The sequence below is a fragment of the Antennarius striatus genome, chromosome 22 (assembly GCF_040054535.1).
Source record: "Antennarius striatus isolate MH-2024 chromosome 22, ASM4005453v1, whole genome shotgun sequence".
In the NCBI taxonomy this organism is placed as follows: domain Eukaryota; kingdom Metazoa; phylum Chordata; class Actinopteri; order Lophiiformes; family Antennariidae; genus Antennarius; species Antennarius striatus.
In genome coordinates, this window is record NC_090797.1 from 10,250,387 (window position 1) to 10,267,079 (window position 16,693).

The 16,693-nt window shown below is 38.8% G+C and overlaps 1 protein-coding gene across 1 annotated transcript; it reads left to right on the top strand.

Moving 5' to 3' along the window:
* The first annotated feature begins 629 nt into the window (after window positions 1–629).
* LOC137589180 (solute carrier organic anion transporter family member 1C1-like) lies at window positions 630–16,388 on the top strand. Its single transcript, XM_068306745.1, has 15 exons — window positions 630–802; window positions 4,940–5,086; window positions 6,439–6,580; window positions 6,738–6,870; window positions 6,956–7,083; window positions 8,341–8,487; window positions 8,947–9,045; window positions 9,584–9,805; window positions 9,955–10,119; window positions 12,744–12,939; window positions 13,053–13,218; window positions 13,965–14,149; window positions 14,253–14,317; window positions 14,555–14,672; window positions 14,816–16,388. The coding sequence occupies exons 2-15, from the start codon at window positions 4,988–4,990 to the stop codon at window positions 15,336–15,338; spliced, it is 2,388 nt and encodes a 795-aa protein (XP_068162846.1). The 5' UTR covers window positions 630–802; window positions 4,940–4,987; the 3' UTR covers window positions 15,339–16,388.
* The last annotated feature ends 305 nt before the right edge of the window (window positions 16,389–16,693 follow it).

Here is a 16,693-nt window from a genome sequence, read left to right on the forward strand (position 1 = left end):
TCACTACTATTTGTTCAAACCAAACCCAGTCAGACAGGGAGTATTTATAATTTATAACAAAACAATGCTTACATTTCTTTTCAACTATGACTACCTGAGTTTTAAATTGAAGTACAAGCCACCATATTTAACACATAAAAATATGTTTTCGTGTCTTCATGTAAAAATGTAAAAAAAAAAAAAAAAGGTTTGAAACAGTTGTGCCAAATGCAAGAGAAAATGGTGAACACACCTTCATTGTGCAGGAATGTCAGGGCTTTAATCTTTATCCGTGGAATTTGTGAGGGGCCAAGGCTGATTATATGACCTGCTGACTGTTGGTCTGGACCCCCCCTTCCACCAGTCACTGGGCTATTAAAGGATTCCCTGACAGCCCAACACTGTGATACAGTATTAAAATGGATACACTATTCCATGTTAGACTGAGAACATTTTTAGGTTTGTGTTCAATGCTGTTTTGTATGAAGTAGATTTATTAAATTAAATTTCTAAATTTCTTTTTATTTGAGAATTTTCCCTATAATGGAAAAGTCAACTGGTCTGGTTTGGAGTTATTAATTTGCTCCCTTCCACCTCCCCCTGTTCACTTATTGCTGTTCTCCACCCGGTCAGGCTGGTATGTGTGCAGAATAAAAATGTGGAAGGCCTTTTGTCCCACTGGTAATGAGCCACGTCTCTGCTCTGAGACTGGAGGATAGGAGTTTGAGGGCATCAGATTTTACCTCCTCTCGGTTGGAAGAGAGGCACGTGGCTGCTTGAAGAGGAGCAGAGAAGAAAGGAGAGACTCCAATCATCTGGAAAGGTATTTTCGCAAACTTTCTCAATACTTATGAGACAGTTTTAGTCCTATCAGCTTCTCTAAATATATATAAAATTCAAATATTTTAAATAGTTAAGCTTTGGTTTTCTTTCAAACCCAAAACAAGAGACAAGTTTTAGTAAAAGTTCTGTAAAACAAGGATTACGTAGCAGGAAAACAGGGAACAAGCAGACAGAGAGTGGAAGGGTGTCATTCTGCAACTCATACAACAGGTGTAGCTGTATGGACTGGGAAAGCTGGCAGTGATGATTTGAGAATGGTGGCGAAGCATTAGTAGTGAAACAATACAGGAGATATACTCTAGTATACAGTAGATACTCTTCAACATCAAGAGTCCATACTATTATAGCAGGTGGAGCAATTTGTCTGAGTGCAGGGGAAACCATGGTTTGTATGCTCGAACTGATGAGTGACTGTTGTCAGGTGAGGAGACGAGGGAGGGAGGGAACAGACAAGTGAGAAAACTAGGAGGTTAGAGTCACATGATATCACAGTCATGATTCTTGTCATTGGTTTGTCTATGGTAAGTCCTGGAGGAGGGAGTCACCTCATAATAGGGTCGTCATTGATGGCCCAGGGGGAAAACGGAGGCATAATAGGCTGCAGGAGGTAGAAACAAGGTATGCCGAAGTACTGTAATCAACCAAACAACTTTTATTTGTATAGCACTTAGTCACATCAGCAGACATTTCAAAGTGCTTTAACAGAAAGAGAAACCCAACAATGAGTTTCAGGACCAAAAGGCCTGGTGACAGTCGATGTGCTCGGCAGAGTAAAAGAACAGACAGGTTCTTAAGTTTACAAGCAGTTGCTTAGACCTCTCAAATGGCTCCATTCCTCCTGAACTACACCCACTCAACCTTGGGGTTCAAGAAACACAAGTAGAATTGGAGGTAACCGCATGTGAGAGGCTGCAAGTCATATGATATCTCTGATGTTGGTTGTTTTTGGAATGTTAATGAAGGCCATTGTGTCACATCCTAGATTTGAACCAGATTAGTCTCAGTGAAGAAGCCAAGCCAAGAAAACTCATGGAGTTTGACTTAATAAATGCAATACTAGCATTGCATGTTGTAAGCAGGATTATGGGGCTCATGAGAGGGACTACAAATAACTCACTGGGGCCCAGAGCAGACACAAGTCATGAGGAATGATAAAAACTGTTATACTGCTACAGCCAATGTGTGGATTATGGAACTTGAGCCAAGGAACAAAGAAAAAAACAGGTGAGTGAATTACCAAAAAATATGTTACGCTGAAGATTTGACATCAGTGGTCTGGGTTAAATTGTTGAAAAGAGACTCTATGATCCAGCTTTCAAGTACCCTTGCGAAGCCTAAATCAGCAACTAATGACAGAATTTTTTGCAGTGCAGGAGCTAATTATTTGAAAATAGCATAAAATACTAACAAATTATCAAAATATGTTTTATATATTGTCACGTTAACGGAACAAAGAAATTGAGGAATCTAATTGACAACTTAATAAAAATAAAAAGGCAAAACTCCTTTAAGCAAAACTTCATCTCATCCACAATTAGAATTCTAGAGTCAATAGCACATTAAGCAGCAAAAGATTCCTGACAAACAGGATTATCACGTCTGCATTTTCCTTGCCCTGAGCAGTGCAATCAATCCCTCATCAACTGTCTAACTGCAATCAGTATACAAACAAATTAAATGATCTATTAAAACCTTTGCATGTGAGTTGCTGAGGCTCCAAAGAAGCATTTTTTGGTACAATTTATTGAAGCAACATGTTCAATGTAAATAATTTAATTTCTACGCTCTACTGCAACAGAGCAAAACCACTGGAAAATGCTGATGCAAAAATTATTAATTAATTAATTACATACTGTATTTCATAAACACAGAAAGAGATAACTGCTTGGTGCTCTCCCGCATAGTAATCTGGGTTAAGAATGACTGGGGATTCATGATTTCTGGAAGATGGGGCTGGAGCAGGATGGGCAGAGGAGTTGACCGACAAATGTAGTGTCTGCGCTGAGCTAGCAGAGTGAAGGTAAGGTGAAGGAAAGCTGCAGACACCACCCTGTTGACAGACAGGGAAGGGAGGAGACAACTAAAGAGGGGCTAAGAGAGAAAACCATCAAAATCAATAGAAGAGGAGTCATGACCAGAACCACATTAAGATTTTGAGGAATTCTTCTGATGAGATCAGAGGCCTGTACCATAAAGCTGGATCACGGCTTAGTGAGATAACTTCAGGTTTAACCCTGGCTTTCTACCATAAAGGTGGCTTACTTACTTACTAAAAAAAAAAAAAAAAACAATTTCCTCCGGGATTAATAAAGTATCCATCTATCTATCAATCAATCAATCAATCTATCTATCTATCTATCTATCTATCTATCTATCTATCTATCTATCTATCTATCTATCTATCTATCTATCTATCTATCTATCTATCTATCTATCTATCTATCTATCTATCTATCTATCTATCTATCTATCTATCTATCTATCTTAGCACTTTAATGTACATGGTTCACAATAAGTTAGAGATTATTATAGACTCATTTTTTGGGTATTAAATATTACACTAATGGAATTGGTGTTTCGTCTCATTCACTATATAAACTTTTATTTATGTCAGTACAATTCAGACCAAATAGGAAAGCAGTCACATAAATAACAATAACAATAACGTATTGTTGATTTTTTTGGCTGAAAAGCCTCTGCCTGAGTACATCGCCTCTGTCCGGAGGATGCAGCAGACCAGCGGCCAGGTAGGGGGAGGAGCTAAAGGTGTGCCTGAGCCACTCAGGCAGAGACCCAGAGAGTAGGGGGGGGGGCGCTGGGCGAGAGAGAGGGGTGCGCTCTGTTGGCACAGAGAAGCGGCGCTTTGAGGAAATTGGTGGAGGATGAAAAGTATCGATCACAGGACAATAGTATCGATCCGATCAAAGTACTCTACTTGCTTAGTACAGCAAATATCGATATTTGGATCGATCCGCCCACCCCTAGCGATTGGTCGCATGAAGCCAACCCTTTTTGTGTGAGCGCGCACAGATCTACAGTGGACAAGCCTGAATTGAATTAGTGAGTTGATAGCCGGCTTTATGGTACCCAAAATCCGGAGTGCGGATGTCTCGGTAAGTGAAGGCAGTTAAGTAGGAGGAAGCCCGGCTAGGTTAATCAAGCTTTATGGTACAGGCCTCAGGACTTGTTGACACTGAAAGAATTCAATCTTAAGGAAATTACCTTTGAAAACCTGTTAGATTTTGTTAATCTATTCCACGTTTTCTGCATATATGTATTAAGCTTTTCAGAAAGGTCAAAGAAGTTGTCATTAGAAACTCTGATAATGGATTCATCCTGCATTTCCTGATATTTATTGCTCTGAGAGGATTATAAGGGGAAGATGCTGGCAGACTGTACTGGGTAGCCCAAGGGTTACTTTGTTGATTGACGGTCGACATATTCACACACGCAACACTGGACTGGCAGGTCTGGTTTTTCACTTCAAAACTACAAAATAAATAAGTGTTAAAATGTTTGTAGAACTCAAATCTGTAAAGAGATTGCTGTATACTTTCTCTTTGTATATGCATACATGTAGGGATGCGGCCTTTGTAATCTGGCCCGCCAAACTTATTTAAAATTCATTCATTTATGAAATAAATTCAGTTTTGAAATTTTTGTTTTATATTAAACCTTGCATATGTATGCTTTGCTGACTTTTAAAGGCCAAAACCTGTTATATAATGATTTTTTTTTTTTTTGTGTCATTTGCATTAGTACAAATAAAGACTCCATCCATCTGCTCCTCAGCAGGCCCACTTGACAAATATAAGAACTCTCTGTGGCAGTCACAATGTTTTCCCATTCCCGGTGTAGCCTCTCTTAGGAATTTGCCTCTTTCCAATATTTATGCAAAGCTAGGCTTACCAACAATACTCGTAGCACAGAGTGAGAGTGGCCTCCCGCCAGTTCATATAAGCTGTTTTCACATTAAAACAGCTTATGTGAACTGTTTTAATGTGAAAAGTTTTAAAGAATTACAAAAAGTGAAACTTGTCAAATGTTTTATCCTTCTATTTTTTTAACCTTCTGCCTTTTATTGTCTATCATATGTGTGTATCTGTATTTCTCGTAGTGATTGGAGGGCTGGAAGGTAACCAGGCAGTCAAAGTTTGACGTTGGCATGGAGGACACAGAAGACAGAACCAGAATGACCAGTCAGCAGCCTCTGTGTTACCCTGACCAGAAGAGCAGAAAATGCCCTGGCATCTCAACTCTCAAAGTACTGTTATTTTTACTCAAGACTTCTGTTTACATGAAATTCTTTTTTAAACGCCTTAATCTAATTTTAAGCATATCATTTGCTAATGTGTTTGAAATTGCTTTGAATAAAAGGGTAGTAATGCCATCTCCTGATTGCAAAAGGTAAAACTTCAATTCAGTCATATAGATCACAGATAAAGAAAGGCTAGTTGTACTTTCTTAAATTAACAACTAAGGAAGAAATAACACTAAAATAAAGAATAAAACAATGTTTAAAATAATAAAAATAATAAAATCTTGATGAAAAATAAGTCATTAATTTGATTCATATCAGTCTCCTGTCATTCTCTCTGGATAGATGCTTCACTTCAGCGTATGAAGAATCGAGTCAAGAGCTGAGTTCACGTTGTTTTCAAGAATCGTGGTTTTCCATATTTCAATGTTTAGTTACGTTTACCATCATTTCAGTGTCGGCCTGATTGCAGCACTACATTACTATGCAGAGTAAATGGAACATTTCTCCAAAAATATATCTGTACAACATTATCTTCCGTGATGCTTTTGTCTTGGGTCTTCCTTGAAGTTGGTAAATATTGAGTTTAAAAGTAATTTTATTTTTTAAAAATTAACCAATTAAATAGGAGACTAAAATACTTATATCAAAAGCATAACATATTATAGGTGTTCTGTTTTCTTCCGCAATTGCTTGTGTCAAAAATATTGCATTAATTCTCAACCTTTATTTCAAAGAAGACACTAAACTAGAGTGAAAGAAATTGATTTTACTCTTTGCCATCAAATATTGGTGTGCTTATTAGATTATGTATCGTTTTATATGCTCTAAATAAATTTGAAAATAAGTTTGCAGGAGAACTGCCGTAATCCCCAGAGGGAATACATGTAGTAATGAAGTCACCGCAGAACACTGGCGGGAAAAAAATAAATGTCAGGAACACTAATATGCAGGAGGGTGAAGCTGTTCTATGCAGGGAATTGTAAACTTTATGTATCTTCCAAACTGGTTTGAGAATAATTTACATTAATAAAATGGTGTGGAAGAATTATTATTAGAATGGCGAAAACTTAACGTTCATGATGTATCAGCTGTAAACATTTTGGCAGTACAGACATTAATGAACATTATGGAGTATTTAGTTGCCCCAGGGACGTGGTGGAGACCAATTATGACGATAAAAAAACAAGAGACTGATTGAAATAAACACTCACTCCATTTGAAGATATGTAAATAACACACATTTTGAAAACATCTTTTGTAATCAACAACCCAATAAAGGACGTTATGTTGATGCTTTTAAAAATTGCCAGATTTAAATTGCTGCTCACAAAACATTTGCTACCATGTTTTTCCAGATGTTTATTGTGGCGCTGTCCTTCGCCTATTTTTCCAAGGCACTGACGGGAGCCTACATGAAGAGCACTATCACTCAGATCGAGAGGCGTTTTGATCTCCCCAGCACACATGTTGGACTCATAGATGGCAGTTTTGAGATGGGTACCAGCAATAGTTTGATTAAACCATCATAATTTGCACATTTAATCATGTCTTACATTGGCGTCTGCGGACTTTGATAATCTTAGCTGTTGATTCTCAAAAAGTTACGTAATTTTTTTTTCCTCTGTTTATTTGCTTTTTCTGTTTTTTGAGGCAGGCAACTTGTTGTTTCTCGCTGTGGTCAGCCATTTTGGGGCCAAATTTCATCGACCCAGACTTATTGCTGTAGGCTGTTTCATCATGGCTGTAGGGGCCTTACTCACTGGCCTGACACATTTCTTCATGGGACGGTATACATAACCGAATGCCTCATTTTACATTAAAAGAAAGTCACATGTAAATGGATTAATCCCTGGGCTGTTGTGGTTTTCACAGCTACAAGTACGGCACAGTCGCTCAGGTTTTCAAGAATGACAGCTTGAATATTGGTCCATGTGTGGATCCTTTGAAAAAAGAGCATGTACCGGAAATTCAGAAACTGCCCATTGTGGAAGATAATGCAGGTAAGAAAGAATGACCAAAGAACTTCACTGATATATCATGAATTTGAAGTCCTTTCATTTAAATCTGCCATAAAGTCTTGAACATAACGTACTTTCACAGGACAAATGTAGCCAACAGTCCTATGCTGATTCTTGCTAACGTTAACAGTCGGTATAGGAGGTACCTTATACTGTGTGAGGGAACACTGTCTCATCAGCAACACCAGCACATCTTGCTGGCGCTTTTTCAACCATCCCTGGAATGCACTGATCCTAATCTGACCTTCAGACTCACTCACCTACTGTGCCACATATAACTGCACAGCCACTGATATTATTAACCCCAAAGTTACACCACATGAATGGCTGAAAACTTCAGTAATTTTGAAGCACAGTCTTCTAAATTAGGGCAAATCCCCCCCATGTCTGTGACCACAACTGCACAGAAACATAGCATTCATAACCCCATTTCAGCAGCACAATAAATAGTCTGTATGTGGGCTGTCGGGTACAATGAGAGCCAAAAGAAATCATAAAGAGAAATGCAAAAGAAGAATATGTGGGAGAATCAGATGTGACATCAGTAAGGAAGCAGACATTGGTAAAATTTATTGTAATAGTTTCAGTTTGGACTCGTCGGTCCGTGTATTCTTCCCTGTTTTCTTCTCTATTTCATTCTGCCTTGAAGAGCAGACCCTGTTCCAGTCAATTCCAGTTTTCTGATGGGCTTCAGCTGGAATGTTATGTCCATTTTTCTATTGTTGAGCCATAATTAATTTGTCTTCCCTTAGAGATATTTTACTCTGCCACAGAAAGCAATGCATTGATCCTGTTGAGTTATTCTGAAGGGATTTATTGAGAAACACCATATTGAAGTCACCTACAGTGCAGTGGTACACAATCTTCAAGCCACATCCTATTGAAATTGAATGAACACCACATTGTGCTCATAAATTTGGTTTCCAGGCAGTCCGCACAACAGAGATAGCAGACTTCATTTTCTCAATAATGTGTGATGGAGGGTTCATTTCAAAGTTATGTTTCTTTTTCTAACTGATGTGTTGATTCTAGGGAACAGCAATCCAGAGCATACAAAACATTTTTAAAAAATTTAAGATGTATACTAAAATATAATGTTTGTTTTTTTAATTTAAGGAACGTTTAATTACTCCGTTTTTTAAACGTAACCTGCTATAAAGCAATATCTGTGAAAATGCTTATTTATGAGACTGTTGCAAAATGAGTATTGTGCATTCTTCTTGTGTGTGTCTCATGGAGCCTGTCTGAAAGAGTACGGGTCCAACATGTGGATCTACGTGTTTCTCGGAAATGCTCTTCGGGGGATTGGAGAAACCCCAGTCACACCTCTGGGCATCTCTTACATCGATGATTTTGCTAAAGCAGAAAACTCTCCCTTCTACATTGGTATGATATCACTGTTCACTATACTTTGTGTGTAGATCTAATGTCATATGATGGCGGGTAATGTGAGTGAAAAAATTTTCCCGTCCTTCTACAATTTTTAAGAATAATTTAATCCAACAATGATGTTTCAATAATATATGTGTCTGGTTATTAACATATCACAAGCTTATCCCCTACAGTAATAAATTAATGGCAGTTTGTGCTGAGATGTATGTTTCACATGTGCCTTCAGCCTTGCACCTGTCATCCTGATTTTCCATGTCCAGCTGCGGTCTTGTGTCTCCATGCTTATATCTACTATGTGCAGCTAATGGAAGGCCTTTAATTCAGCGAGTTTTCTACAACGTTAGATACTTTCTTGTAATCAGTCAAATGGGTTATCTGATGTGCGTGTCTGTTTAGCCTGTACTGTCAGAGTACCTTTCATCAACTTGAGCACAATCATTTCATGACTCACAGCTTGTCTCCAGACTATTTCACTCCTGGGCCCCATATTGGGTTTCCTCCTTGGGTCCTATTGTGCCAGGCTATATGTCGACATTGGGTATGTTGACTTGGGTGAGTATGATGCGTTTGTTTTGGAACTATCATCTGATATGGTGAGTCTTCATCTGAACTTGAACGCTCCTGATTTCAGTTGACAAAAGTGTGAAAGGAGATGTCTGGTCTCATCTGTTCTGGTCTGAAATCAGTGACTAATCTGTACACTCAAAGGCTCTTTTTACGCCTGAGATTCATGGACTGAAGAGGCCAATACGTATTTATCTTTGCTGTTCATGACACAATAACATAGAGGCAGGATGTGCATTTTACAGGACACGTCTTTGAGGACTTTTCTGAATGACCCTTGGAGGACTGGTCTTAAGTCTCATAGATAGGTTTGGTTAAATCAAGAATGCATTTGTTAAACAAATGGAATTAGTTGTGACTATTCCCCCATCCTGGATAATTAAAATGCAATTAAGATTGCTGCTTCCAAACAAAACCTCCTGGTTTTACAAAGACAAGACCAAGTGTCATGCAATGAAAGTATAACCAACGCACATTAGCCTTCCTGCGTCTGCCTTGTGCTCACCAAGAAACTTCTGTCATCCAGACAAATTGACCATCACCTCTCAAGACGCCCGCTGGGTCGGTGCCTGGTGGTTGGGCTTCCTGGTTTCTTCCGCCCTCCTGTTTGTCTGCAGCATTCCCTTCTGGTTTCTGCCCCGCTCCTTGCCACAGAGCGAGGGAATCGAACCCAGACACGAGATCCTGGATGTGACGGAGAATTCCCTCAGCAGCAGTCACAATGTGAAGCTAACTGACATCGCAAAAGGTTCAGACAATCATCTTGTTAAAGAAAGACAGCTCATACTCCATCGCTTTTTCAATTCAAATTTGCATATTATGTGTAGATTTCTAATATTTTATCAAAATTTTGCAGGTTCGTGGTCATTGTTATTTTACGGGCTGTTCCTTTCATAGGATTTCTTCCCTCACTGAAGCGTCTGTTGGAAACTCCTGCCTACTTCTTCCTCCTCTGTGGGAGCATTCTGAAGTTCAACTCTTTCATTGGGCTTTTCACCTTCAAAGCCAAATACATGGAACAACAATTTGGACAATCTGCATCCCGAGCCAACTTCCTCATAGGTATAAAACTAATCCCAGTAAAAAAGCTGCAATATGTGAAAAACTTAAATAGACAGATTAGTTCCTCTTTATAGTAAGGCTACAGCTGAATATCAGAAAATGGTACCGTTGACTTATTCCTCACAATGTTTTGAGTCTGAACGAAATATTTGTCTCTATCGCAGATAGTGGGAAAACTTTTTTATCATTACAAACTTTATTCAAGGAAAATGTGTGATTCACTAGAGTACATATTAGTGTACATAATCTAATTTTATAATTTTCTGCCAAATCAGAATTAGGCTTGATTCAAATCAAAGTCAAACAAAAGTCAAACTTTCTTTATTTGTCATTATACACACAGAGATGGTACAACGAAATTTCATGGCGCAGCTACAGTTGTCTGCAGACAGCTTTATCAAAATAGCAAGTTTATGAACAAGTTATTGTCTGATGACGACAAATATATTTTGTTACCGTGTACAAAAAATGTACTTGAGCCTTTGAGATAATCGGTCACCTAAAATGCAGACCTGCACATGAGAGCAGAAATGCTTTGGAAAAATAATGAAAAGGTAAATTGTTTAGATTTACATTTCTATCAGTGTGTTTCAATTTTCATACGTACTTCAAATAAATTTCCGATCCACATTGTCTTAAGTGCATTCACCAGCAGAAGGATTTGTGAATAAAACACTCCGCTTTACTGACCGCATTTACAGTATATCACCAGGCTGAAGTCACTCATTTTGAAATTATCACCTGAATGTGACACAAATCAAATTTTTCAGGCTTCTGTGAGCACAAAAATCTAACTTTATGAAATCAGATTGGAGTCACTTTCTTATGTGGTCCATGTGGTCTTTCTTATGTGGTCCACATGTATTGGGTTTGGTCTCATGCGACATGGTTGAGAAGTTAAATCAGTTCAGTTTTATAGTATAGCACCAGCTAGAGAAAGGAAAAACCTGTTATAGAACCCAACGTGTCCCACATAAGCAAGCACTTTAGAAGCTGAGGCAAGAAAAAAACAACTATTAAAACCTTTAACAGGCAGAAACCTTGGGCAGAACCCCAGACTAATAGTGGGTAACCATCTGAAGAAAGAAAGGGTGAAAAAGACAGCGTTAGAAAGACAAAGATACTGTAATAGCAGAGCGGGAGAGACTGATTGGGGGAAGTCGAGAACAGATGGAGAGAGAGGTTTCCTGGTAGTCTAGGCCAATGGCAGCATAGCTATTGGATAGATTAAATCTACACTTTATTTAGAAGGAAAGTCTTCTGTCTACTTTTGAACGTGGAGTTGGTGTCTGCCTCAAAAACCCAAAGAGAAAGCCGGTTCCACAATAAAAGGGCTTAATAACTGAAAGCCCCCCCCCCCCCCCCAAGTCTGCTTATAGAAATATTTGGAACCACGAGCAAATCCGGTTCTAATGGGGCAATGAGCTTTTACAGAACTTGTATGGGTCTCGCATTAACATTCGCACTGAAAACACTGTCCTCATCTGCCACCATAACGTTGTTACATTTAAAAAAAGACTTTTGTTTTCATATTCAAAATTTCAAACAGATTTAACAAAAGCAATATAAAACTAGTGTGTCAATACTTCAGATACTGGAATGCAGAATTAGATTACCTTTAGGCATTGGCAGGAAACCGGTCTCTATCTCGGTTTTATGCTAATGTAAATTAATTGCCTCCTGTCTGTAGATATCAAGCTTGTCAGCTAATTCAAACATAAAAATAAACAAGCCAGTCAAAGACTGCAACATCGCAACAGCCCTGAATTCAAAATTGTACCCTGACCTGCTTTCACCTAATTTGCCCAGAATTTTGCATCCAAAATGAAACCAAAGTGATAAGTTGACATTGAAATAGTTTTCCAAAGGTGAAGCTCAACACATTTTTGTGCCTCTGGCTTCCTGAAAATGTTGATTTTTGTTTTTGTGATTACATCTCATCAGGTTTCAGAGATGTGTACCTAAAGGGTATAAAAGTGAGAATTTGACCTTGACCTAGATTTTCAAGTACAAGGCTGTGATCTAATTTTTATCCCCTTGCCTCCCTGAATATAACGCCTTTTGTTTCGTCTTTCTAATCCAGTTCCTGAGATATGTGGGGAAAATGTACAAAAGTTGAAATATGACCTTGATCTAGTTTTCTCAAGGTCATCATCTTCATCCCATTTGCCGCCTGAGTAATGTGCTTTTTCTTTCATCTTTCTATCTGCAAAGGTAGTGAAGAAGAAGAAATTTGGTGGACGAACAAACACACACTGACACTTACAATGCATCACCACTTTGCAGGAGATGAATATTTACAAGCAGAATGTCACAGTGGTGAAAGTGAAAGACTTTTAAAGTACTTCACACAAGCCTGTTTGATTATATTCAAATAAAGCACCTGTAGATGATTCATATTCTGTGAAAATGTTAAGGTTAATTATAAGTTATCCATGAGTGGGCATTAGTGAAGTACATTTCCAGCCAGAACTTGAATTGCTAGTGAAGATGTGTCATGACAGAATAACATCTCTCCAAATGTCACTTCACAGCTTTGAGAGCTATAAAAGAACGTTGACTCTGCTGATGAGAGATGCTCTCTTGTAACAAGGGCTCTCCTCACCCCTTTGTTTTTCCTGTAGGTGTGTTGAACTTGCCAGCAGTGGCTGTGGGGATCTTCCTTGGAGGGCTGCTGATGAAGAGGTATAAATTAAGTGTGGTGTCAGGGGCTCAGCTGTGCTTTGCCACATCCTTCATGTCGTACCTCCTCCTCCTGCTGCAGTTTGGCACCAAGTGTGACAACATTCCTGTGGCTGGGCTAACCATTTCATATAATGGGTGAGTACAGAAATGTTCCAAGTGCTGGATATTCTTTAACAAACTAAAGAGATGTGATGTAGAAAGTCACAACTTGCACCTAATCTGAAGGATAAACCCTATTCTCTGTGCAGGACACAGAGTGTGTCATACAAAGAGGATATGCTCTTCTCAGAGTGTAACAGAGACTGCTCGTGTTCGGCAGAGGAATGGGACCCTGTGTGCTCGGACAGCGGCATCACCTACGTCTCTCCTTGCATGGCTGGCTGCATCAGCTCCAGTGGATACGGCAAGAACACTGTAGGCCATTCAGATTATTAGTTATTGACTATTAGGTCTGACAAAGACAAAGACTTGAGTCCTAGAAAGGGTCTCACAAATTCAGACAGTTATCTGTCACTTATATATGACTGATTACAACCAGGAAATTCCCAAATCATCTCATTTAGGAAAACCACCAGAATTTAATTGTACCAACTTAACAGTCGTATGGAGCAGCTCACACAGGAACATTTCTCTGTAGCCACACCTCTACTTTTCTCTGGAGGAGGGAATTTAGTCACCACCAGAGAGAAATGAGACCATTAAATCCTTTCATTTCTCTCTTCTTGCCCTGGTCTTTTATTTGTTACATCAGTGGGTAGATCATTTGCTATATTTGTTTCACTTATATATTTGGTCACATTTGTCCCATCACTATATAATTTATTCTCACTTATTCCAATTGTCTTCTGTGACCATTTATCAAAATTAATTCATCTACAATGTCAAAATAAAAAAAAGGAAAATACCAGGCTTAAAGTTGATTAATTACAGTATTTTCCGAAATATAAGGCGCACTGGATTATAAAACACATCTTCAATGAATGGTCTATTTTAAAACTTTTTTCATACATAAGGTACATTGGATTATGAGAAATTGAAAAAATTAAAGGCTTTTAGGTGCACCTTGTAGTGCGGAAAATATTATAATCATAAGTAAAACTTAGATCTAAATGGTAAACCACCAAATTCACCCTACAGTGCAGTTTCTCATTCTTTTCCAGGTCTTCCTCAACTGCAGCTGTGTGTCTACATCCTTCCCAGCAGGCAACAGTCTGTCCGTGAAGCTGGGGCAGTGTCCTCACGCCAAAGACTGCAGTCGGAGTTTCACCTCTTACATGGCTGTCTCTGTTCTCAGCTCCTTCATCAGCGCTCTGGGAACCACGCCTGGCTACATGATCATCATACGGTCTGTATCCCTTAATTATGATGTCATGTATACATATTTGTGATGTTTGACAAGACGGCAAAAAAATGCATTTAAAGGCACTAACTGCCCAACTTTTTTGCAGATGCATCTCACCAGAGCTAAAATCCCTTGCGGTGGGAATGCACACCTTGGTAGTTAGGGCACTCGGTAAGCATCAGTACTTCCATTTTCAAGTAACTTTTTTAAACTTCTTAATTTTGACGACAGTTTCTGAAAGGTCCCAAAGCTATACCAACCCATCAGCTAAAACATCTCTTTTTGTCTCACTTGCTTACATATGTTTGTACTAGTTTGGAATGTGACAGGAAACATGACTTAATAAGACAAAACACATCTGATAAATGCCCTAATAGTGTATATATTTGAACAATATTTTATCTGAAGGAGGAATCCCTGCACCCATATATTTTGGAGCTTTGATTGACACAACATGCCTGAAGTGGTCGATCAAGACGTGTGGCGGACGGGGGGCATGCCGCATTTATGACTCTACTATGTACAGGTATGTCATGGAGGTCAACATGTGGAAATCAAATGCGAAAACAACGTTGCTCTTCTTTACATAATGAAAATATGACAATTATAACATTATAATAATCTCTGTGCTTTTTCTGCATTTTGTGCATCTCTTGTGTCCATTTTCAGGATCATCTTCCTCGGTCTAATCACATGTCTTAGTGGTTGTTCATATTTCTTCATGATTGCAGTCATCCTCTTCCTCAGACGACAGTTTCAGAAACCAGAGCGAGAAACAGAGATGGAGAACATGAAAACTGAACTTCAGGCACCATCAAATCCCATTGAGAACCACTCAAGCATCCCTCAACCTCCTAAACTCATGCAGTGTATTCCAAAAGGTTGTGTGAGGACCACAACAGAATGTGAGGAGGGAGGGGAGGCTCAAGGCACACAGCAGCTCCCCCAAGACATCTCCACAAATAACACAGAGGAGAGGAAGCAGCTGAAATCGCTCACAGAAGCCACTGTTGAGTTTACTCCTCTATCAAAGGAAGAGGGATTGAAGGAGCTGGATGAGCAGAAAACAAAGAAGGAGGTGGAAGCTGAAAAAGATGAATGCTGTGAGGAGCCCAGTGCACACTTGGAAGAAGAGAAGCTGGAGAATCAGACAGATAAGAATGTATTAGATAAAGAAAGTGATGGGCGATAAAACAAAGACCAACAGGAGTCGGTCTAGAAATTTTACTAGAATCTATTTACTGCTGGTTGCAGACAGAAACCAGAAAAGCCTAAATACTTGCCATTATTTTTTGGGTTTTTTTTACATGTGAAATTATTCTTGAACCCTGTCTGCCCTGCTGAACTTATTTAAATAAAAATATCTGGTTGGAATAGTGATGCTTCTGGATGAAGACGCCCATCACTGCTCCTGGTGTCCTTGATGCAGCTGTGGATATAGAATGAACTGAACTTTTCTATGGTGGAAGACTTCTCATGTGCAACATTATTCTAACAGTGTAATGAATTACTATCAGGATGAATTCATGTTTCTGGCCAAACAAAGTGTAAATACACTGTAATTCTTTTCTTTCTATTGATGGGATATAGAAATAGTGTGAGATGCGGTAATGTCACGTTTGCAGAAGTTTTGATTTTGTATTGCCTCAATTCAGATAATGTAGCATGTATCTTAGCAAACATTAACATTTACTCAATCTCCCACATTTATGAATTTGATCCCTGCTCTACGCTCACAGAAGGTTTTCTCTTGTATTGCAGGATCTAAAATTTGATTCTTAGTCGACATTCCTAAGCTGAGTGACTCAATTTCTGCTCTAATGGGATACAGATTAGATTGTTTCAGCAAAGTGTGAACACAGAAATCCAATCTTTTTCAGTGTGATCTGGGTCACATATGTGGTCCATTAGAGCAGTCACACATCTGATCCATGGCCATATGATATGAATGTGAATGAGCAGGTTTTAGCATATGCATATGGGCTGAGTGCTCACTGCCAGTGCACGAAAACAAAGAGTGAGGAGAGATGACAACAATGAGGCAAATCAGATGTGAAGTGTGTGTCATCAGTGTCCATGTGCCTGTTTATGTGAACAAATTAATAATGTCATGCTATGGACAGAAACCCTGAAAAAATGATGTTCCTATATTCCTCACCAGCGGTTAATGAGCTGAAAGTGCAAATTGAGAACATGTATGTCACATGTATGCGTTTGTTAATTAAATATGCCTTGATTAATTTTTTTTTTTGCCCACTAAGGTGTTGTGCAACAAGTTTTTGATTCATTGCTGACTCATTATCACCTTTCAGAGTTGATGGAGAAACGATCCTGCAGTGTGCTTTGAGCAGACATTGAACAATATTTTCATTGAATTACAATTACGTACATTCATTTACATTCAATTTGGGAGACATGATTCTGGTCAAGAATCTGGTTTGAATTCCAACATCTGAGGGAAGATATCATTTTCCTTTCCTTGTGGTCATGTACTTTGCACTTACTAGGGTTCTTGTAAAACAACTACATGCTATATATACATGTATA